At 40.9% G+C, this 23,926-nt stretch overlaps 1 protein-coding gene and 1 long non-coding RNA gene across 3 annotated transcripts in view; one reads left to right on the forward strand and one right to left on the reverse strand.

Annotated features, from left to right (window-relative positions):
- Positions 1-3,674: 3,674 nt before the first annotated feature.
- On the reverse strand, positions 3,675-15,394 carry LRAT (lecithin retinol acyltransferase). 2 transcript variants are annotated; one of them, XM_032332731.1, is made up of 4 exons: positions 15,337-15,394; positions 10,130-10,306; positions 8,094-8,634; positions 3,675-4,302 (listed from the first exon to the last, which is right to left on the reverse strand). In XM_032332731.1, the coding sequence occupies exons 3-4, from the start codon at positions 8,631-8,633 to the stop codon at positions 4,150-4,152; spliced, it is 693 nt and encodes a 230-aa protein (XP_032188622.1). In that variant the 5' UTR covers position 8,634; positions 10,130-10,306; positions 15,337-15,394; the 3' UTR covers positions 3,675-4,149. The 2 variants fall into 2 exon arrangements, with proteins under 2 accessions (XP_032188622.1, XP_032188621.1); XM_032332730.1 differs by lacking the exons at positions 10,130-10,306; positions 15,337-15,394 and adding an exon at positions 8,945-8,998.
- Positions 15,395-15,842: 448 nt separating this feature from the next.
- Positions 15,843-23,926, forward strand: part of LOC116584419 — a 62,363-nt gene continuing 54,279 nt past the window's right edge. Inside the window, exons 1-4 of the long non-coding RNA XR_004283194.1 lie at positions 15,843-15,925; positions 16,434-16,561; positions 21,007-21,039; positions 21,567-21,706. This is a non-coding gene — a long non-coding RNA (uncharacterized LOC116584419). The remainder of the gene's footprint in view (positions 15,926-16,433; positions 16,562-21,006; positions 21,040-21,566; positions 21,707-23,926) is intronic.

Below are 23,926 nucleotides of genomic sequence, written 5' to 3' on the forward strand. Positions count from 1 at the left end.
CACACTCCTGCTCCACTTAGCCAGAGGAAAATGGCAGCCACACTGGCAGGGTCAAATATCTGGTGACTGAGTTCATGTGCATGGCTCTTTGTGCTGTTGCTGCTTGGCTTTGTGGAATGGAGAGAGTTGTTATTTAATATACACAGAAACTTTTTCTACGTAATCAAGATCGGCTTCCTGATGTGGATAACATAAATCATAACAATCTGGAAGCAGATCCCCATAGTTATAATTTCAAATATGTAAAGCCAATTATGTTCAGTAAAGGAAGCCTTGAAAGACAAAATTCTCAGGCTACCATGCTCAGAAAAACATTTATGTGTATCAAATTCAAAGACAAGAGAGGACAGCATATAAAAATGATTTTATTTCATATACATATAAACCAAATATAAAACTAGTTGAGCTAACAGATCTAGGTTAGATAAAATTCTCTAAACAGATTATATAAAACACAGTATTGGCAATCATCATTTCTCATATGTTTCTCATCTATCACAAAACTTTGCCATTGGCATAATTGTGTTATCACTGGAAAACTCCTTTATTTTATATTTGACAGCAGTAGTATGAAATAGAAATGGAAAAATAAGAAATACATCTCTATTCTGAAAAAAAAAATTAAACAACAAATCTGCACTTCTTTGCTTGTCCTTACAAAGACACAGAACTAGCAGAATAAAGTTCTGAAATATCCAAAATACATACAGTTACCACATGAAGTTCTATTTCAGGAACAGATTTTTTGGCAGGAAGGGATGCATGACTCCTCCCTGACACTCCACAAACAGTTACTCATGAGTCAAATAGAAGGATTTGGCTCCTTTGCTGACAGTTTCTTGACATGTTTGCTCCCCACCCTCACAATTACAGGCCCTGATTTGAGAGATTAGGGACCATAACTAGTCTGCTAAGAGAGTCCTTTGTCCTGTCTTGCCCCATGCTCCCTCCTTCCTCTATACTTTTGGGAATTACCTTGCTGAACTCAAACCTCCACTGCCTGTTCATAAAATCCAAACTTCTTGGTCTGCACAAAACTTGTACCCACCTAATCTTTGCTCTCTTTTTCCAACACCTCTCCTCAACAGCCTTGCTCTACGCTAGCCTGTGAACCACGTGCCTATGCCTGACTGCCCCATGCAGTTCTATGCTTCAGTCAATGAACAGTTGAGTGCCTCCCACTTGGGTGCTAGGCAAGGAATGGGTAGTTTTCCTGCATTCGCTCATACTGTTCCTGCTACGTAGAATGTCCTACCCAAATCTCTCCCCCTGGAAAACATCCCGTTTCCAAGTCCCAGTACACATCCCTATAATTTTGGCCCTATTGGTTAAAACTAACCAGGTCATTTTCTGTGCTTTAAACCAGCTCTATTGCAGACTTACTGCTTCTGTGTCAATGAGGCCCTAAACTTTGAGGTCCACGTCTGCTTCTTTTCATTCCTATTACCTGCCAAGTACTGGAGACATTATTTCATCTTAGCCCCAGATAGTTCTTTGGCCTTCATCTACATATGGCAACAAAACAAGCACCAAAAAGCTGCCTTAGGCACTACTTACCATTTCACAAGTTAGAAGGGAAATTTAGAATTGTAAGGGACTTGCAGAATCCTAAGGATGAATCTTAAGTAATGAAGCCCGGAGACATTCATCAGATACACAGGAATGGCTCAGTTTCTTCCACAACCACAAATCAGGGATCTGTGCTGCTTCTACCTTGTTAAGCAACTCATCAAACTGAGCACAACAAAACTTTCCTCTGTCCTAAGTTCAACAGATTCTAGTGTTGTGGAGTACTGGATAAACACTTCTTTCCAGTTTCCTCTTCCTGTAAATAGCAGAACACATCAGTGTGATAAAATCACCTCATACTACTTCTCAGCCTAATGCTAGCATTGCCTACTTCTGATTTCTCTGAACTTTGGGAAGATTTAAATGCTTCTTCCCCTGTATTCCCTGAGCACTGTATATACTCTGATATGGGTAGTTCAAAAGTAATATTAATTCTATACCCTGAAATTACAACAGGTCAGTGCCTGGCATATAATGAGCACTCAAATGAATGAGGAACTGGATCTTACTTTAAGCATATGAAGTAAGACTAATTATGTTAATTCTAACCTTAATACTTCCCTTAGCATTTAATAAGGGATTATTATCTGTGAACACAGATTTAACATCAGGCAGTGGGTTTTGCTACCTGACATACTGAAGTCTGCAAAAAAGCAGGACACCATATGTTTAAAAAATTTTAACATTTAACATTATTTAGCAGGACACCATATGTTTAAAAAATCAATTTATTTAAACAGTTGCTACAAAGGTAATATACAGTCAAGGAAAAACCACTAATACAAGGGAGTTCTCATAGTGGTTGCTTTCATGTACACATACTTAGGATAAATTTAAGTGGTTGGAATAGGCCCAGATAACCTTTATTCTGTGGTGTTGCCATTTCGTGTTTTGACTATTTAAAACATTTTAAGTGATTAAACACAAAGTTTAATTATTTTTTTTAATTATTTATTTGACAGAGAGAGAGAGATCACAAGTAGGCAGAGAGGCAGGCAGAGAGAGAGGGGGAAGCAGGCTCCCCGCCGAGCAGAGAGCCCGAGGCGGGACTCAATCCCAGGACCCTGAGATTATGACCTGAGCCGGAGGCAGAGGCTTAACCCACTGAGCCACCCAGGTGCCCCAAAGTTTAATTATTATTAAACTCCAACTGAATTTGTTGTAAATTAGTGGTAGTAAAACAACAGTTACACTAAAATCTGCTCTTAAATTTGTTCTGATTAGATCACTGAGTAACCGACTCAACTTCCCCATATCACTCATAATGTGACTCATTATCTTGTGATTCTTGATAGCTTATAAAGCAATTTTAATACTTGAAATGTAAGTCTAGCTTGTGGCCTAATTTTTATAATTTGGTAATTCTACAAAGTATTTGAATGCTGTCTTTAACAGTGCTACATCTCAACCGTGATATTAAGACAGCCTCAGTGTAATCAATTTACACACCTGGTGGCACTAAGACACTCAGAAATTACTTCTAACAGTCATTTCCTTGGGGCATCCTTCTTTAAAGGATGGAAACTACACTTTGCAATGAAATGAATAAATCTGTTAGAAGACAAATCTGAGGACTTTTAAAAATTATACAAAACATTAGTAAGTGCTTTAAAAGGTAAACCATCCAATGACATATATGAAAGTTATACTGTGCATGCAAGGTCTAAGAAAATAGACTAAACTTGTTTTTACATCACTTCTACAAATGCTCTCTGGCAACCACACTGTATTATAAAGCAATCAAGAATGTTTGTCTCTCATCAGTCTGTGTAAATGTGTACATTTGCATATTTAATTGGCACATACACTCTCTAAGTATCCAAATTACTTCAATCCTATTATCTTTTTACCTCTCAGAGTGGTTTAATATCACCACAGTGACACATAAAAGGAAAAAAAAATAACAAATGCCAAGTTTCTGGGTAAGTAAATCCAAATCAATTTGTTCAACTGATGCTATACTAGCTTATTTCTGCAGGAAAACATAGGTTTCTATAGTTCTAGTAAGTTACTTTATCATTAAACTCCAACTTTACAACATGGTTTCAAGTAATAAAAATACTTTTGACTTATTGGGAATTATATATAATGCATGAAAAAAAAGATTTTTTTTTTTTACCATCACCAAATATGTTTTCATCTGAACAAGGGAAATTCTTTTAGTTTAATGTAAGGTTTTCGATGAAACAGAATAAATTTACAATGAAGTTAGTGGGCTCATTCAGTAAGTCTTCTAATCTTCAAATTCAGGCCTAATGGAGAACCATGATTACAGGAGAAAAAATAATCTCCTGTGGCCATCATCTTACTGGCTGGTTCCCTTGGAAGGATGACTTCGATCACAAGTTGCCATGTTTCCAAGATCTGCACAGGGCTTTAAAATGGAACTGCCTGAAGATTGAGAAAGCCTTTGTTCTTGGGCTTACACAGTAAGCACTTTGCATGATTCTTAGTCACATTTTTATCCAGAACACAGTGTTACAGGTCACATTTTTCTAGACGATGCATATACTGACTTGTGCTCTATAAATATAAACATATTTACACACAGAATACACACACTGACACGGGGATATGAAGTTAGCCAGCCATCCATAAGAAGAATGGGATAAAAATTGCAGGAAGGGTAGTATACGATGCCAAGCCCAGACAGAATATAGATGCCAATCCCAAGACCGCCGAAGCAAGAACACTTCTCTGATCACGGATAATTATCTTCACATTCTCACAGAACTAGAAAATAAAATTTAAGAATATTAGAAAAGGGGCTGAACCTAAGAAGAATCACCTATACCAAATAGTAAAGCATAATTTTTTCACCTATTTTTCTGTCTAACAGAAAAACTAGAATTTCTCTTAATGACTTTGGAAAGAATTTAAGATGTGAGTAGTTCGGTTTCTTGGTTCCACATCCCATAAGTGACTGAAATGATGCTTCAGGCAATGAGGTTCATAATGACAATTTCTAAATACAGAATTTTTATAGAAAACTACAGTAACCATATAAAAGTTATTTGGGATTAAAGATTAAAATTTTAAATTGCCTTTCAATAACAATAACATATTCTAAAATTACATAAGCATAGGAATCTCCAATCTTGAGTCATAAAATTTAGCTTATTATTATTGGTGAATTCAATTCCTACAACTCACATTTGAAAATTTGATGATACCAGTGAAAATGTTCTTCATAAATCTCAAAATCTAAAGGCATAGAAAGTCTAATTTTTTGGGTCATATCCCATTCCCTGAGTAAATTAAATTCAATCAATTATGTGACATAAAATTGGCTTCTGGAGATAAATAAATGCCTCTGAGGAAACCATTCTTCTAATATGTGAAATTGTTTTTCTTTAAAAATTTAATGCACTCAGAAATGATGGCTTATGTTTGAGTCCTGGCTCAACTCTTGTTAGCTCCAGTAAATCTCATGTAAATCATTTAACTTGTCCAGACTACCCTCTTCTCCTCCATGGGAATAAGGAGGTTGTTGTGAGGATCAAATGAGATCTTTAATGCAAAAGTACTCTGTATTCTTCTACATGCTGCATAAATGTAAGGCATTATGGTGATGATTATTACTGCTACATCTGTTGACAATTATCTCTACCTCATCACTGGGCAAAATTTATCAATGAACTGCTTTTATGTGTGACTTTTACTACTCATACTAGTTTTAAGCTCCTTTTCTAGACATGACATTGTATATGTTTTGAGGGTGTCCTATACAGTCCTGGACAGCTAGGTTTCTAAGTTCTTAATGGACAGAGTATACAAGCCCAATATATTTTAATGCGCTACCTTGACTGTAAGGTTGCCTCTATCCATACTTTTATACAAATACAAATACGAAACTTCCTGTTAGTTATCCAGATGCTGTTTTTCTTACATGTCAAACAGATGATTTGTCTCTTTCTGCTGAACAAAAACACTGACCCCAAATATACAATCTTAAAGTGGTGAGGATCAAACTAAATGAAGTTTTCAGGACAATGGGAAAAGTGCTTGGCAAATAATGGGAAGATATGCATTTAGGTAAATGAGTAAGCTGTCTCCATACAGTTATGTCCTTTTGTCTTTTTCCCCAGTAATTGTTAATTAAGGAAAACAGGGAATCATTGTGGACTCCTTTCCCCAAAAGCAGATTTTTCTCAAGGAGTGTCTTATTTCTCTGTCCTGTTCTTGTTCACTTGGCCATTAGCTCAGAATGCATCTCTAGTCTAGTGGTGCTCAACAGGAGGAAATGTCCTGCATTGCCAGTAGGTGTGAAGAAGCCTGTAAGGGCACTTTCTGAGCACTGACCCCCAAAATTAAAAGGGGTATTTGCATTAATTTTTTAACAATGAAAAGCATGACCAGCAATTAAAAAGAAGAAGAAGAAGAAGAAGAAGAAGAAGAAGAAGAAGAAGAGTTGAAAAAGCATAAAGCATAGCAATAGTAACTAAAGGGCTTTATAGTTTCTAAAATACTGAAATTGTTAATAGTAATATAAAACTCCCTTAATTTTATGATTTCTACACTTGTTTAAAGAGCTTCACACTACAAAAAAGCAAAATGTTTTCTTCCAATTTATTTTCCAATTAGTTGCAGTGCTTTCATGAGGGAAAGTGCTCTTCAGAGTGTTTATAAACTCACATTTAACTAAGAGACAACTTACAACTCTCAGTGTTATGCTTACAGTTGTCTACACAGACAGAGAACCCAGCAATCAGACCCTGCATCAAGTAATCCCTTACATCTCTGAAAAGAAGAAACCAGTCCTCCTTCAGTATTAATGACCTACTTCTCTCAAGGCATGTTCAAAAAAACAGTTCTTAGAATTGGAAAATTTGGGATGGGTTTTTTTTTTTTTTTCCCCCCCAGGAAATCTACTCTGGCCAAATTGTTTGTTACACCATTCAAAGTGGAGACAAAAACTCAGTTTCACAAGAGGTGCTATGCAGCAACAGCAATTAAAACACTTCTTTACTTCTGTAAAACCTTACAAAGTTTCCAAAGATGAAAAACTACTCCAGCTAGTTATTTATGCAGACTAAATATTTTACTACCTCAAAAAAAGCACTTTTTTTTTTTTGTCAAAATATAGAATACAGTGCTATATGTGTTCCATGAAAGGGTAACTCCTAATTACTGGATAGAAATACTGTTTTTCCTTAGAGAAATAATTTGCTTGGTTCCTAAGTAAATCTGGCGTGTTTCCTTTTGTACACTTTTGGAGCCAGTGTTTGCAAATGTAGTGAAGTTCATTTCTAATCAGGCCTGGACTGGGGCTGTGATTCTTAAATCATTGCACACTGCTCTAACTATATTTTTATTTTACTTAGAAAATAATTCCTAGCTTGAGTCTGGTGTAGCTCTATAAATAATCTATCAGGAGTTTCATAGACCAATGTATAAAAAGCATAGAATTTGTATGTTCTGCCACAGATGAAAGAAAGATTTTTCCATATGGTGTAAAAATTCATCAAGATGTGGAGCAATACAAAATCAGTTGCATGGACTCATTCTTTTGGTCCATAAAGTATCTAAACATGAAGGCTAAAATGTGAAGCTCATTAGGTGATGGCCCAGGTTTCACTTAAGAGTGAACATTAACAATAACCTCTTTAACAACTACAGCAAAGACTGAGAAAGCATCTAATTGCAAAAGCAGTTGCAGGCTTAGAAAGTCAACTATCTTTAAGTTAAGAGTTTTCAAAAGGAAATAAAAAATCCATCTCCTCCACCCCTTTGGATTTGTGAGTAATTTAATCATCGTCAATGCTAATACTGGTTTTATTTTTAAGTGCCCATAAACATTACAACATTGAATGGACCTTCTTGAAAACCAATTGTTTTGATCTTTGAGGAATCCATAAACAATCCCACCTTTGGAGCTAAGGGTTGAAGGATGCCTAACAATGAGGAAGTCTAGATGGGGATTAAAGCCTTCAAGGAAAAGAATTCAGAATACCAAGGAAATAAATTCTCTGAAGCCAGACACAAGAATAAGGGATCTACCAGGGAGGTCTTCCTACTGGGAATTATGATACTTTATATTAAGCAAAGGGAATTCACTGTGCAGCTTACAGATGGAGAAACCTGCATGTTTCCTTAATTTTAAAGGCACAACAATTTGTACACAGGGTTATAGATAAAATACAAACGATGAACGCCTTTCTTCGATTGCAATTCTTGGGAAAATTTGCAAGCACACAACGACAGATTTTCTCTCAACACCCCCCCCCCATCTCCACCTGCCCTTTTGTCATTTCAACGACGCTGGGTGGACACCCTGAGGACCTCTGCAACAATAACTGCGTAGATTTGGAATCGCTGGCAGCGGGACCGTATTTCCACACTTTTTAACAGCGCATTTTGAGGTTACCTTGCAAGGGACAACGCTATTTATTTACTTGGCCTACTTCAGGAACACCAGAGACCGTTACTCATTCTGTAACTCAATCCCTGATCCCAGAGCCTAGAAAAAAGTTAGAGATGGAAAAGGGGTCCCCACCGAATCCACGGGCGAGTCACACGTGTACCTTGTCCGCCTGGGGGCTGATCGGGGTGCCGAATCTGCAGTAGGTTACGAAGTGCTCACAGTTGTTCCAGAGTAGGCTGTAGGGAGTCATGCCCAGCAGCTTCTCGGCCCTCTGCGCCACCTCTTCGTTGAGCAGCGCCTTCTTCTTGAGGGACTTGTCCAGGTGATTGACCAGGATGTCGGCTCCGTAGGCGAAGTCCTCCACTGTGTCCACGCGGATGCTGGCTACTCTGCCAATGACGCCCAGGATGAGACGCTTATTGGAGACCACCTTCTGCGTGAGCCCCTTGTCGCTGGTCAGGGCCAACAGGATGTCGGGCATCATGTGGGCAACACGGTTGTCGCCCAGGTAGATGCCGTAGTGGGTTAGGTGGGTCCGGGGCACTTCCAGCACGTCGCCGCGGCGGAAAGAGCTGATCTCATAGAAATTATTCCTCGCCTTGTCTTCGGCCGGGGTGCCCGAACTGAAGAGCTTAAAGTTGGAGATGAGGAGCAGCTTCTCCAGCAATTGGGACAGCGCCTCCAGCATCGGGTTCTTCATCCTGCAGGGGAAAGGCAGCGTTGCGGGGAGGGGGGGGGGGGGGGGGGGGTGAGGACCGCAGCCGGTCGCGCACGGGCCGGGCTAGGTGAGCTCGCCCGCCTGGGGCGCTGCGCTGCTGCTCACCTGCAGGCCGGCGGCCCAGTGCGCGGAGGACTGCAGCTGCCTTGAAGGGGGAGCGAAAAGGAAAGGAGAGAATCCTGGAGACTGGCTTGGCCGCCCCGCCCTGGGGACTGAGAAGAATGAGGACCTGATCGCGGCAGACCGCGGGGACAGTGGGACCGGCGCTGAGAGCAACAATCCACGAAACCCACCTGGGGGCCGTGCCGGGGCGCAGGGCCGCGGGCGGAGCTCTGGGCTGAAGCCTTCTCTGAGGCCTTTTATCCCAGTCAAGGGGGCGGGGCCGAACGCCGTCACAGACCCTACGACAGCGCTGATTGGGCCCAGGCTACCAGCGCAGCTTGCCGCGAGGGGCGCGCGGGTTCTTTGGAAGGGGGCTGGCGGGCCCCCTGGGTGCGGTGTTCTTCCTGGAGACCCGATTCCAGATGCAGGTTCCCCCTTCGCACTCGCGACCCAACCTCTTGCATCCTCTAAGCGGTCGTTTAGAGCAGTGGCGGAGGCACTGCAGGGCAGAAGTTTCTGCACCTGTCTGGATTGGGAGAAAGTTTTCGGTGGAAAAGTCCCCTCTGGCGAGATTTCTGAGCCGAACCACCTCCCTCTAAAGGGTTGGATACCCAGAGACCTCGGCTTACTAAAGTGTTTGCATTTCCTCTGCGAAGCGTGCGCCTGTCCAAAGCATGCGGATTCCTTCCTAAATTCCCCGGAGACCTAGTCCCACGCGCAGCGGGTCTTCGTCCTCCCTTTTATATGCCCGAATCCTTTTTGCTCTCAGTTGGCGCGCGGGTCGCCTAGAGACCCGCGAGTCCAGGTCCCGCGCTCTGGCGATTGGAACCCAAGGCGCCTCTGTGCTCGGACGCACCAGTGACCGTTGAGCGCGCGGCTCTCAACCGTCAGCAGAAAAACGGCGAAGCCCCCAACGACCGCCTGGAAAGCCAGATTCATATCAAGTTTATTCCTCCGACCTCAGGGTCACATGGACCCTGTGTGGTTTCACCCAACAAGACCTTGCGGCTTTCAAAGCGCAGCCGCCCGGAGTGGGCAAAGTACGGATGTGGCACTGCTTTCCTTGCCAGAGCGCCTGCAGCGTGACCCAGGCGCAACCGCGAGGGTGGTCCGCTGGAGCAGCCGGATGAGGGAGCTGTAGACCCGAAGTCCGCGCCAGGCTCCGCACGCGGAGTCCCAACCCTGCTCGGAGTTCGGTGCTAGTGCATTATGTAAATGCTTAAATTCCGCAGACAAAGGCCACAATAGAGAGCCTCGGTTGGCTCCACAAAGCTGCCCAATTCGGGGCTAATAGGTTTTTTTCTGAAAGCAGATTCTCTGCTCGCCTGGGGGAGGAGGCTGGCTGTGGATGATGGATGAAGGGCCATTCATCTTACCTGGAAGATGAAGGGGACCATGGAGACCAGGCGGGGAGGAGGCGGTCTCCCAATTATCCTCGGAGGTCCGGCCTTTTCTCCCTCACCGGTTCTGCCATCAGCGTTCTGCCCCAGTCGTCCCGTTTGCCGGTGACTTTTTTGTTCATTTTGCAAATGATCCCGAATCACATTAGAGTTCTAGCAAAGAGAAGAAAACTCCATTTCCCGCAACCGAATCGAAAGCAGACGATGGAGAAGGGGAGACAGGCAGTGCAATGAAAGTTTAAATCGTTTATTTCCCCAGTCTGCCCCCCCAAATTTAAAGCGCAGAAGTACGCAGCTGCCAAAATTAATCAAACACCCGCGCGCGTGGGCGTTTGTTAGCTTCCAGCCGCACGCTCAGCACACTGAGCACACCAGCTCAGCCGCTGGATTTTAAAATCTGGGGAGTCTGTGGACATTCTTAAAAATCTGATCCGGATCTCAGCGCACACGTTAAACTGCAGATCGCACGTCTGAACACTCTAGTCTGGTACAGTTCTAAGAAAGCGTAGATGCCGGAACCTCCAGTGTCAGGAGCCAAACGGCTGGGGGAGATCAAAGGGGACTTAGTAATTAGCGATTTCCGTCTCTGGTGGTCACTAATGCGGCTTATTAACGCCTACGACTGACTCCACCTGGGAAATTTGCGCAGACAAAAGTACGGAGAACTACAGAGAACTCTTTCAGAGCAAAAAATATTAGGGAGAAATCACCTCGAGACCTTCAACAGCCTCATTCCCAAGGGGTTTTGTTAAAGATACGCAGTGCCAAGCTGATTTGCGTTTCCCTTGCCCCGCCTGAGGAAATTCGGCCCTGGGTAACCCAAAGGAGGCTGCAGAACATTTCCATTTGCCGTGTTTTTGAAGTCTTCTGAGACCTCTTAAGCGGGGAGTGGTTAGGGAAGATTAGGCAGCTTCTCAACTGAAAAAATGCAGCGTCCTCCAATGAGCTCTTGAGGGCTCAACTGATTTGCTCTCCCCATGGTAACCCTACTTTACAAAAGGCAACTCTCAACGTTCTTAGACTTGTATATATTTTTTGTGACTGAGCAGTCAGTTTCTGATTGCTCCCTTAGAGGCACACTTCAAAAATTTGTTTATATGCTAATAGTCACATTCCCACTAATAGACTGCATCAATATTAGTTAAACTGGGAAGGGAAAATGCTGTTAGAAGGAAAGGCCCACGAAAAATCTGATGTTTGAAATTTCTCCTTGGGGGTGCCTGAGTGGCACAGTCTGTTAGGCATGGGACTCTTGGTTTCTGCTGAGGTTGTAACCTCTGGGTTCTGAGATCCAACCCCAGTGTGGGATCTGCTTAAGGCTCTTTCTCTGCCCCTCCCCAGCCCCGCACTGTCTCTGTCTTTCTAAAATAAATAAATAAATCCTTTAAAAAAAAATTTCTCCTTCCTTAAACCAGAAATCATTCACTTAGAACAAGGAGCATCCCCATGGGTTGCTAGAAAGATCTCTTGTTTTCCGGATTGTATGAAAGTCAGCTACTTTCAACAAGTCTCCATGTGCAAATGCCTTGAATGCATTCGAATGGGTCACCAGGTCTGGCCTGGGAATTCTAAAAGAGCTGAGGCTTCTCTGGTCAACACACAGACTTCACTGAAAGGTTCACGAACTCTGGCCTCAGTTACCACTTCCCTATCCTCCCAGTAGAGAGTGAGAACAACCCCACCTGTAGTTCTCAAGTCTGGGCCCGTTTCTCCCAGCGGTACAGGCCAAGACTGTGCTAGGTTTCTGTGCAAAAGGGGTTGAAATCGGGCCTCATAAAGCCCACCTAACTTGTGGGCTTCATCTTGGTACCCTTGGGTCCCTGGGAGCCCATCATGGGTCCCAGGAGAAAGAGGTCCCACTCTCAGAGACAAGGTGCAGAGTCCACTGGAAATGTGGAAGGCTAACAAATTTCCTGCCTGCAAACTTCTAGCATCTGGAGCCTCCTTGTTCCTCAGAGAGGTCTTTAGAGTAGAGAATATGATCACAAAATTCTGTGCTTCCTATGTGCTGGGCCCTGAAGTGAGCTTTTTCTCACTTCATCCTCATTACCCTGTGAATTATCATCTTCATTTTACACAGGAAGAAAGGCTTATAATTTTGCTTCCATCACTGTGTTGGTGTGGATCAGGACTCCTCTACAGGTTTCTTTGCCCCCAGGTCCATCACCACTGGGGAAGGACTGACCTTCCATCAGTTTGTCCACCTGTCATCCATTCATTTATTAAGTACCTGCTATGCGGCTGGTGCTTATGCTTGCCTTGGAAATTCAATGAACTACCTAACCCTAAACTTAGATCCCATGTCTTTTCTTTTTAATTTGGACCTCATTTCCCTGCTTCTCTAGTGCCATGGGGGTTTAATTTTTAGCATCAGTTGTTTTCCTGTAGTGGTGAGGAAGGTCTGATGAAGATTCTGGTTAATAGTCTTCCCTCACCAGGAAGGCCCTAGCACTTGAGTGGCCATGTAGTTCCACCTCCTTAGACATAGGTGTTCAGGGTTTTGTTCAGGGGCATGGGCTCAGAAGCAGAACCTAGTTGATCCCAGACTTCTCACCTCTTACACCTTCTTTCCCCTGGTCCCTAAGCCTGATGAATTTGGTTTTCTAAACTTCATGCATCAAAATTATTGCCCTTCTTTAGCATGATTTTGTTGTTGTTCTTAGATTTTTAAGATTATTAAATCTGGGGACACATAAATAATGATAATCCTACCATTTGTTTTTCTTCTGAGCTATCCTTCTGCCTTGATTTTACTTACAAATGTTCAGGTCTGGCCCCATGAACACAGAAGCCCTAACTGGTTAATTCTAAGGGAGTGGGGAGAATAAAGGCTTTGTGCACTTTCCTCTGGAAGCAGGGGAAAAAGAACAGATTCCTTTTCATGGAGATTCCACACTGGGTGCTACCTAACTAGAGTGTTAGTAATCAGTTACCTCCTGGGAGGAAGACTTCCTTCCCCCAGCTTCCTTCCTGGTTGGCCAGCACCTTAGTATGAGGGCCTCAGACCTGCCTATTGTCTTTAGAAAGATTAAAGGCTGCAGTTCCAACCAGAGAGGATTTAGGGGTTTTTTGTTGTTGTTGTTGTTTACTTGTTTTTTTGTTTTGCTAACCATAAAATAAGAAGATTGATCAAAAAACCAAGAATGTGTATTTAATATCAAGAATCAGGACTCAAGTAAGTAATCTTCATATAAATGAATACCAGGTTGAGGCAGCTGTGACATGGAGGAAGGAGGCAAAAATCCCAAGTTTAGGCCTTATAGTGCCATTTACAGCTAAATGAATTCAGACAAGTCACTTGTCATCTCTGAGCCTCAATGTCATCTTTCTAAAATAATATTTCAAAGGGATGCTTGGAGGATTAAACACTGCATCACTATACCAACATTCATAACATGACATGTTGTCTATAATATGATTTGCATTATTCTTCAGAGAATCAAAGTAAGGCAGGGGTGCTTTTCCTCTTCGCTGTAACAGCACAGCTATCCAAGAATGCAGTGTCGACAAAAGATATGCTTTTGCTCAGAGACCCCTCCTGGGTGAGCAGAAAGTAGGCACATAACTGTTCTGGAGTTGAGTGTAACCACAGAGGGACAGTCAGTAGACAGTGGGCCTAGGGAGAATCACACTGGGGAGATTCGGAAGCTTCCACAGAGCTCTGCTCCTCCAGCTGCTCACCACCAATAAAGCCGTTTATAATTTATAAGAACAGAGATAAAGGCCAGTCTTTTCTTCGAAGATGACTCTCGAGACATGCAAAACCCCCAGAGGTCCATATTTGAAATGATCAAATGACATAATACCAAGGAATGACTAAAAATTCCAAGATGCCCCACAACATGTAAAACACATTTCATTTCAAAATACGATAACTGGCAAACTATGTGACTTCTTAGTAACTTCCGCTTGCTTCCTTTCAATTTTAACTTGTCATGGTAAGGCAATAGTAAATATGTAAATATGTAATATGTAATGTAATGTAAACATGTATATGTAAATAGTAAATATGAACATTTGGTGACCCAGATTTGTTAACAAAAGCAAATGTAGCAATAGTCTTTGGTTGCATATTTGAAAGGCAAATAAATATACCAACACTGTATTCATATATAAAATATACAGAGGAATGAGATATTGCTGTCACCCAAAGAGAACAGTATTGGCGATCACCAGTAATGCTAAGTACTGAGAACAGTGATAAATGCTATGTTATTCACTATATTTCAAAAATCCTTTGTAAATGCATAAACATTCTAAGGATATAATGACAAGTTACTGAAGGCCAAACTTCCTTAATATCAGGATTAGCTTTAGATGCTCCAGTCTGATGGTGTGTGAGATCTGATACTCCTGGGGCCTAGAAGGTCTCATGTGTAAAGTGTCGAGCCAGGTTAGAATGAGATGCTCTCTAAACCCTCCAAGTGTGAATGGTCCTGGGGCTTAGGAAAATCCGATGACCCAGGCCCTTCAGAGAGTCTTCGTCATTGTTCTTGGTGAATTTTCACAGGGAGTAATTGCCAGAGAAAGAAGATAAATCACTGTCCAGTACTTAGAAAATCTAAGTAGGATTCACAATAACTGCTTTAAACAATGCAATGCCTCATTGAATTAAAAAAAAAAAAAGTGAGAGAAATCATTCCAGTGAAGTAGTCATTCCATAAAAAGGGCAGGAGAGACAGGGCAAAAGTTTGGTAGCAGTTGGTGCTGATAATCACGGGTTCCTTTGATTATGTATGTTTCATTGTATAGAAACTATACACCGCTTCACCAGTATTTTGTAGCCATATATATAATTGGTATGTTCTTGAAAAGAATGATACCTCTTTGATTTCTAAACTGCATTTGGAAGGAAGGAAGTATATCCTTCTGGTATTTTTGTATTGGACTCTTAGCTCACACTAAAATAAAATTCAGTGTGGTTCAGCTAAAGCTGACTCATACCTATACAGCTCAAACAACTATTAATAAAAGGGAAACTTGATTTTGAAATTGTCACAAACTTCTTAACTGGAAGACGTCCAAGTGGACAGCTCTCTCTTTAAGAACCAGGCTATTTGTGTTCTCTATAGGCAAAAACCTTCATGTTTGAATTAAGTTCACTGATTTTTATCCTGGTTGCCCTCTACAGTGACTTCCCATTAAGTTGGATTACTTGCATTTTATTTATACCCATTCTTTACCTGGAAAGCACATGAGTGGAGGGTGCCTGGCTGGCTCAGTCAGTAGAGCATGTGACTCTTGATCTCTGGGTTCTGAGTTTAAGCCCCAGGTTGGATGCAGAGATCACTTTAAAAAAAGAAAAAAAGCAGATGAGTGGAATTGAACTTGGATCACACAGAATTAACACAGAAAATAAATTCAGTAGCTCTTTCTTTAAAGATGAATTAAAAACCTGTGTAATTGTTTTCATCCAATAGAAGTTTAAATCAGAAATCACTATAATTTTAATGTTCAATTAGTTTTACTTTCAAAAAGAATAAACCAGGATATTTGCCCTTTGGTCATAACTATTTCATGTTCTAACACTTACATTTTTACACTTTCTCTTTTCCTGTTTTTCTTTTAATCTCTATTATTTAATTCTGGAAGATGCTAATCTTGAAGGGAGGGTTCCTGATATTTTTCAGTGGTATCCTTGAAGGGCATCATCCCCATTGGCTCTGACCTTTATGGCTCAGATGGCATCCAGAAAATCAGAATCTTAAATGCATCTGGAACCTGGGAATGGAGGCCTGCAGTTGGCATGGGAGTGGCCTGTGAGATTATTTGGTAAGTAACCAAACCAGCCATACTGTGAACCTCAGGATTCCATGTCAGTCAGCAGGCTATACCAATAGGGCACCCATTATAGAATGATGTTGATGCCAAGCTCAAAGATTTAGCCAAACTTCGACATCCTTGACATCATTAGTAAATTTCCTACATTCAGTCCAATATCACCCAAAACATTGTCACAACCTACTTTGCAATTCTAAGTAAATTGGTTCAACTCATGTCCTGTCAACTCACGTACAAAAGTGGTGACAGCATCCAGTACCTTCCCTGCTGATGATTCTCATTGACTCTTCGTGTTCTGAACTTTCTAGAATTCAATCTAGCAATAGTTAGAAATAGTCATCCTGCATGCCTCACTGCCAAGTCAAATATAAGATGACAATCTAAACTGTTTCCTCAAAAGATGGCTCTTTCAGCCCTTGTTTATACTTTTGATGAGAGGACCCAGATTTTCTCCTACAGCGCCCACCCCGCATCTGAGTTTTGCTTCATTTGGTTTCAGTTATTCACTGTTAATCACAGTCTGGAAGCAGATGATCCTCCTCCTGACATACGTTCGCTCAGAAGGTTATTAGTAGACTAACACTACATCACGATGTCTATGTCTTCTACCTCACTGCATCTCCTCAGGTAGGCTTTTTATTCTCGCACATCATCATAAGAGGAGGAAGAAGAAGGGTGGATACAATATTGTACAGTACAATATTTTGAGAGAAAACACATTCGCATAACTTTTGTTACAGTTTATTGTCGTAATTGTTTTTTCATTAGTCATTGTTAATCTCATACTGCACTTAATTTTATAAATTAAACTTTATATAGTTATGTATGTATAGGAAAAAAATGTAACATATACAGGGTTTGGTAGTATCTGTGGTTTCAGGCATCCACTGGGCGTCTTGAAACTATCTCCAGGAGATAAGGGGGACTACTGTATGTCTTTTATGACTGTACCATTTGTTATTCAAATAACAATTTCTGGGTTTTGTCTTTCAAAAGAAAAAATGACAATTATAATTTAACCAGATGTTTGGGATGTCTGGTTGGCTCTAACTCTTGATCTCAGCTCAGGTCTTGATCTCAAGGTTGTGAGTTGGAGTCTACTTCAAAAATAATAATAATAATAATAATAATAATAATAATGGTAATTATAATTATTATTTAGCCAGTATTTTACTTTATAGATTAAATAGAAGAAATCTTCAAGATTTTTCTCTACTTATTTAATCTTTCAATGTAGAATAGCTATCAATTTTTTTTCTTTTCTCAGGATGCCAAACTCAGGAAGAATAAATAAAAAAGAGTAATTATTGATATTGTAAAAGAAAAGTGTATTGCCAAGATTATTGACCAAAAACGTGACTTCAAACAACCTCATTTTAACAATATTATCTAGAAATGCATCATTCTTGATTTAAAATAAGTATTCGTATGTGTACTAAGTTCACAGTGGGCATTAAATAGGACTCCCACTTAAATTTTACCTAAAACTTACAATTTTATTATGAAGTTACATTTATTTGAATTAGCTGAGAAACCTTAAATCTTATTGGTTAATATTTCAAGATTATTCCTGTTTTTTTTCCTTTTTTTAAATTTTTTTAAAATTTATTTTCAGCATAACAGTATTCATTATTTTTTCACCACACCCAGTGCTCCATGCAATCCGTGCCCTTTATAATACCCACCACCTGGTACCCCAACCTCCCACCCGCCGCCACTTCAAATCCCTCAGATTGTTTTTCAGAGTCCATAGACTCTCATGATTCACCTCCCCTTCCAATTTCCCCCAACTCCATTCTCCTCTCTAACTCCCCATGTCCTCCATGCCATTTGTTATGCTCCACAAGTAAGTGAAACCATATGATAATTGACTCTCTATGCTTGACTTATTTCACTCAGCCCATGTTGCTACAAAAGTTGGGTATTCATCCTTTCTGATGGAGGCATAATACTCCATAGTGTATATGGACCACATTTTCCTTATCCATTCGTCCGTTGAAGGGCGTCTTGGTTCTTTCCACAGTTTGGCGACCATGGCCATTGCTGCTATAAACATTGGGGTACAGATGGCCCTTCTTTTCACAACATCTGTATCTTTAGGGTAAATACCCAGTAGTGCAATTGCAGGGTCATAGGGAAGTTCTATTTTTAATTTCTTGAGGAATCTCCACACTGTTCTCCAAAGAGGCTGCACCAACTTGCATTCCCACCAACAGTGGAAGAGTGTTCCCCTTTCTCCACATCCCCTCCAACACATGTTGTTTCCTGTCTTGTTAATTTTGGCCATTCTAACTGGTGTAAGGTGATATCTCAATGTGGTTTTAATTTGAATCTCCTTGAGGGCTAGTGATGATGAACATTTTTTCATGTGTCTGATAGCCATTTGTATGTCTTCATTGGAGAAGTGTCTATTCAGATCTTCTGCCCATTTTTTGATATGATTGTCTGTTTTGTGTGTGTTGAGTTTGAGGAGTTCATTATAGATCCTGGATATCAACCTTTTGTCTGTACTGTCATTTGCAAATATCTTCTCCCATTCCGTGGGTTGCCTCTTTGTTTTTTTGACTGTTTCCTTTGCTGTGCAGAAGCTTTTGATTTTGATGAAGTCCCAAAAGTTTATTTTTGCATTTTAAAAATTGTATTATGGGGACGCCTGGGTGCCTCAATTGGTTAAGCAACTGCCTTCGGCTCAGGTCATGATCCCAGCGTCCTGGGATCGAGTCCCACATCGGGCTCCTTGCTCGGCGGGGAGCCTGCTTCTCCCTCTGCCTCTGCCTACCATTCTGTCTGCCTGTGCTCGCTCTCTCCCCTCTCTCTCTGATAAATAAATAAAATCTTTAAAAAATAAATAAATAAAAATTGTATTATGTTGGATATAGAGTCATCTTTCTGAGTGAACCTCAAAGTCCTTTTGACCCTAAAATTCCATCCATACCTTTTTGAGAAAGATGTAAGTAATACATTTTGGTATTTTTTCATTAGCCAAATGTCAAATTTATAAAATTGCAAATGTCATAAAATAATGAAATATTAACATAATTTATGTTATATTTAAATAATTTTAAATTACAGATTATATATCCAAAAATTGTACATATCAATAAAATGTTTCCATGCTTTTATAGCCAAATGGATTAGATGAAATGTACATACTTATAATATTTGCCTATTTCTGAAAAAGCCTATATTTGTTTATCCCAAATAATTAAGAACCCCAGGGGGCCTGGATCAGACCAATGGGTCAAAAGAAAGGGCTAGGCAAATTTGTTGACTGTCCATAGTTCTCATGTAATGAGAATGAAAATGGGATGAATGTTCAAGCATGCCTACTCTGTAGCCAGGCTGCCTGGGTTTAAATCCTGGCTCTTTTATTCATAGCTATGTGACCTTGGGCAAGTGGTTTAACTCCTCTGGTCTGAGTTATCTCCACTTTCAAATGAGAATGCTAATAAAAATGATGGATACTTCATAAGGTTGTTGTAAGGATTAAAAAATTAATATGTGGGGCGCCTGGGTGGCTCAGTGGTTTGGGCTGCTGCCTTCGGCTCGGGTCATGATCTCAGGGTCCTGGGATCGAGCCCCGCATCGGGCTCTCTGCTCCGCAGGAAGCCTGCTTCCCTCTCTTTCTCTCTCTGCCTGACTCTCTGCCTACTTGTGATCTCTGTCTGTCAAATAAATAAATAAAATCTTTAAAAAAAAATTAATATGTATATGTTCCTTTAAGACCTAGTAAGAACTCAAGAAATGAGTTTTCTTTCTGGAACACATTCAACAATCTATTGATTGCCCATAGCATGCAGGAAAATTTGCAAGAGGCAGCAAAGATCCCATAGGGTAGTAGAAAATTCTAGAAATGGGGATGGGAGAATTCTAATCTCTAATCCACTTCAACAAATGATGTTGTTCTCCAGGTGAGTCTCAAGTTCTGTGTGGGCACCCAGAAATACCACAATAAATGAGATTTAGTACCCTTCCTAATGAAACACAGAGCCATTAGGTAGGGAACAGAAAGACCTGAATAAAACTTCCATAGTTCAGTGTGGTGCACTGAACAGTCACAGGCACTAACGGTGCTGGGATACTTCCAAGGGAGTGATCATTTTTATTTATTTGTTTATTTGTTTGTTTGTTTGTTTATTTATTTATTTTTTAAAGATTCTATTTATTCACTTGACAGAGAGAGATCACAAGAAGGCAGAGAGAGAGGGGGAAGCAGGCTCCCCGCTGAACAGAAAGCCCGACACGGGACTCGATCCCAGGACCCCAGGACCATGACCCGAGCCAAAGGCAGAGGTCTTAACCCACTGAACCATGCAGGCACCCCGGAACAATCATTTTTAATTGGGGCAAGAACAGTGAGAGAAGGAGAAGCACCTAAGTTGCACCACAAGGAGTCAAGACCCCAATGAGAGTTTGCCAGGTACACAGGTGAACTTGGTTGGTGCCAAGAGGACAGGCAAAGGCATAGCATGAATAAAGGCAAGATTTTTTAAAAAGCCTTTGGTATAATTTGCTAGTTCTACTAGAATATAAGGTGTACACTTCTCTCAGAGAGGTTAGAACTTCCACTGGCACTTTGTGGGGTCCAGGTTGCAAAGGCCTCCCATGCCTTGCTGGGACTTCAGGCTTCACTGCAGAGGCAGCAGAGAACCAGTGCAGGCTTACAAGAACAGGAATGATTTTCCCCAAGGTAATTCTGAAGGCAGGATGCAGAATGGATTGAAGGGAGAAGGGAGAGAAACTGGAGGCAGAGACCAGTTGGATGGCCATGTCGTGGTCCAGGGAAGAGAGCTAGAGTAAGATGTGGGGAGGGGGATGAGATGGAGGGGCATGTTAAAAAGATGAAAGATATTTCTGGAGACAAACTGCCAAGACTGGTGACCTGGTTGTATTGGGGGTGGTAGGAGTGGTAAGGGGAGTACAGTGGGCCCAGGCATGACTCTCAAGTTCCTTACTGGAGCAACTGGACCAACAGTAAGAGGAGGAAGGGAAGAATAAGAACAGGTTTATGGAAGGAAGAAAATGAGTTTAATTTCAGATATATTTTCCTTCTGCTTATCCTCATCCCATAGGTTACTGGCTTAGACTAAAGCACAGCTGAACAGGTGAGTTGTTTTTAGCAACTTTCCACTTCTTTCCTTTAACTGATAACAGAAGCTTAAGAATGGCTTGGGGTGTTAGAGAGGAGAAGGGAGTTGGGGTAAATTGGAAGGGGAGGTGAATCATGAGAGACTATGGACTCTGAGAAACAATCTGAGGGGTTTGAAGTGGCAGGGGGGTGGGAGGTTGGGGTACCAGGTGGTGGGTATTATAGAGGGCACAGATTGCATGGAGCACTGGGTGTGGTGAAAAAAAAAGAATAGTGTTATGCTGAAAATAAAAAAAAATTAAAAAATAAGAAAGAATAGCTTCATGAGCCTCAGATAATTCAAGTGATAGACTGAAAAAGAGCAGAGCTACAGAGAAGCTGCATTTAGGATAATTTATGTACTTTTAGCCTCCTAAAATTTAGATCAAATAAAATCATTTCAATGGTTTCTCATGTTTGAGATACTAAGTATTCGATGTGGTAAGAAATATGAAAGAACTAAAAGAGTATAAAGTACACTTGCTGTTACAAATTTCCTTTCAGGCAAGTTTTACTGAGAATGTTTTTCCCATGTGAGATACCTCAGCATCACTTCCTTGGAGCCTCCTTTCAAGAGCCTCCAAATGAACAGGTCTGAGGTGGCCAGAGGCTTCATTCTAACGAGCACCCCAGGTGATTTTCAGGTAAGTGGCCCTCACACCTTGAGAACCACCTTGTTTGAAGCTGTTCTTCTTTGCAATTCTGCCAAACCCCAGGTCATTGACAAAAGTTAATGGGGCTCAGTGAGGTTGACACTGGAGTCCTGGTAAGATGACTCGTGCATATATACGTGAGAACTTACAAGAAACTCCCACTACACAGATTTTGTAACAACACTTTTATTAAAAATTACATAGCTGGGGCGCCTGGGTGGCTCAGTGGGTTAAGCCGCTGCCTTCGGCTCAGGTCATGATCTCAGGGTCCTGGGATCGAGTCCTGCATCGGGCACTCTGCTCAGCAGGGAGCCTGCTTCCTCCTCTCTCTCTCTCTCTCTCTGCCTGTCTCTCTGCCTACTTGTGATCTCTCTCTGTCAAATAAATAAATAAAATCTTAAAAAAAAATTACATAGCTACCACTAGTTATCAATGATCATTAAGATGATCTAAACATAGCAGTGTTTCAAAGTAATAAGCAAATTTTAAGACTAAGTGATACACTGGGCTGAACTAGTTACTGATTTGACTTCCTTCTTAGGATGACGCTGGCATACTTCAACCCAGTTCCATAGTACATGGATGGCTTCAGTTGGTTCTAGACAACGATAATATATACAAATTTTACTTGCCTCAAATAATGGCTTTCCTTAGTCTACAGAATACCAACTACTCTTTACTTCAAGATGCAATCATATATGAACTGTTTTCTTCAATTTTGAGATGCAAGTTTTCTAAGCAACATTCATAATGAAGATAACTGTTTTGCATCAAGTTCTCCAAAGAGCCTTCCCTCCTAGGTTTTTCCTCATTCTGAAGGGGAAATTCTGTAGTATTAGTGCATATGTTATATTTCATAGAATGTTGTTGATATGGGCTAATGTCAACAACACATGGAAATGACACAACAGGGAGGTCATTCAGGGTTTAGGAACTTACCTGTGGATTGCTCCTCAGTGAGGTGGTGCTTCCACCACCAAGAGAACTGTTCAACACAAAGTTCAATACATATGTTTCTAACAATCCATATCTATAGAATTAAGAAAAGATGAACTATAAAAATTTTTGCCACAAAAGGGCTGCTAAAGGAAGTGGTTTCCTGGGGCGCCTGGGTGGCTCAGAGGGTTAGGCCTCTGCTTTCGGCTCGGGTCATGATCTCAGGGTCCTGGGATCGAGCCCCACATCGGGCTCTCTGCTCAGCAGGGAGCCTGCTTCCCCCTCTCTCTGCCTGCCTTTCTGCCTACTTGTGATCTTTCTCTCTGTCAAATAAATAAAATCTTTAAAAAAAAAAAAAAAGGAAGTGGTTTCCTCCCAAGAAAACCTCATGCCAGCTTTATTATAGACATAGAAAATTAAGAAAGGAGATTTAGATGTAAATACACATATAAATAGATCTTTTACTCAAGAAGGCCCTGAGTGAGAGGTGCCGGGATGGCTCAGTTGGTGTTGCTGACTCCTGATTAAGGCTCAGGTCATGATCTCAGGGTTGTGAGATCAAGGCCTGTGTCAGGCTCTGTGTGGAACTTGCTTAATATTCTCTCTGTCCCTCCCTGCTCATGCTCCCTCTCTCTTTAAAAAAAAAAAAAATGTAGTGAGTGAAACACCAAGGCTGAATTCACCCTCATGCAAGATAACCTTTACTCAAAAAAGAAAAGCATTTGTAAAAGGGAAGAGATGGTATATTTTCTTTCAACCTCTGATAAAATTACAAATAGTTGCAAAAATTATGTAAAGAATTCTCATGTATTCTCCACCCAGATTTTCCAAATTTTGCTTTATCCTTTCTCTCTCTGTATACACACACACACACATATATATATATGTTTTTCTGAACTATTTGAGAGTAAGTTGTAGATGTGATGCCCCTTTATCCCTAAATTCTTCAACGTCCTTCCTAAAAGCAGACATTCTCTTAAATATCATGGTATTATTATCAAAATCAGAAAATTAACATCACTACAGTGATCTAAACTACAAATTTATTTAGGATTTGCCAATTACCCTAGTAATGTCTGCTATTGTGAAAGAAAATTTCAATTCATTGATTGCAGTGCTTTGTTAGAGTTGGCTTACCTTTAATCTAGGACAATTCTTTAATCACTTCTTTCACAACATTGACATTTTTGAGGAACGCAGACCCACTCTTTTATAGCATATTGACCCATATGTGTCTGATATTTCTCTTGATTAGGGTATGCATTTTTGGCTGAA

This window comes from Mustela erminea, chromosome 2 (assembly GCF_009829155.1).
Source record: "Mustela erminea isolate mMusErm1 chromosome 2, mMusErm1.Pri, whole genome shotgun sequence".
In the NCBI taxonomy this organism is placed as follows: domain Eukaryota; kingdom Metazoa; phylum Chordata; class Mammalia; order Carnivora; family Mustelidae; genus Mustela; species Mustela erminea.

Bases quoted from the DNA above. Each gene is read 5' to 3' on its own strand.
- LRAT (XM_032332731.1), bottom strand. From the start codon at position 8,633: ATGAAGAACCCGATGCTGGAGGCGCTGTCCCAATTGCTGGAGAAGCTG. The intron at 4,303-8,093 runs GTACACGTGTGA...TTTATTTTCTAG, and splicing joins TCAGCCCCCAGGCGGACAAG to TTCTGTGAGAATGTGAAGAT.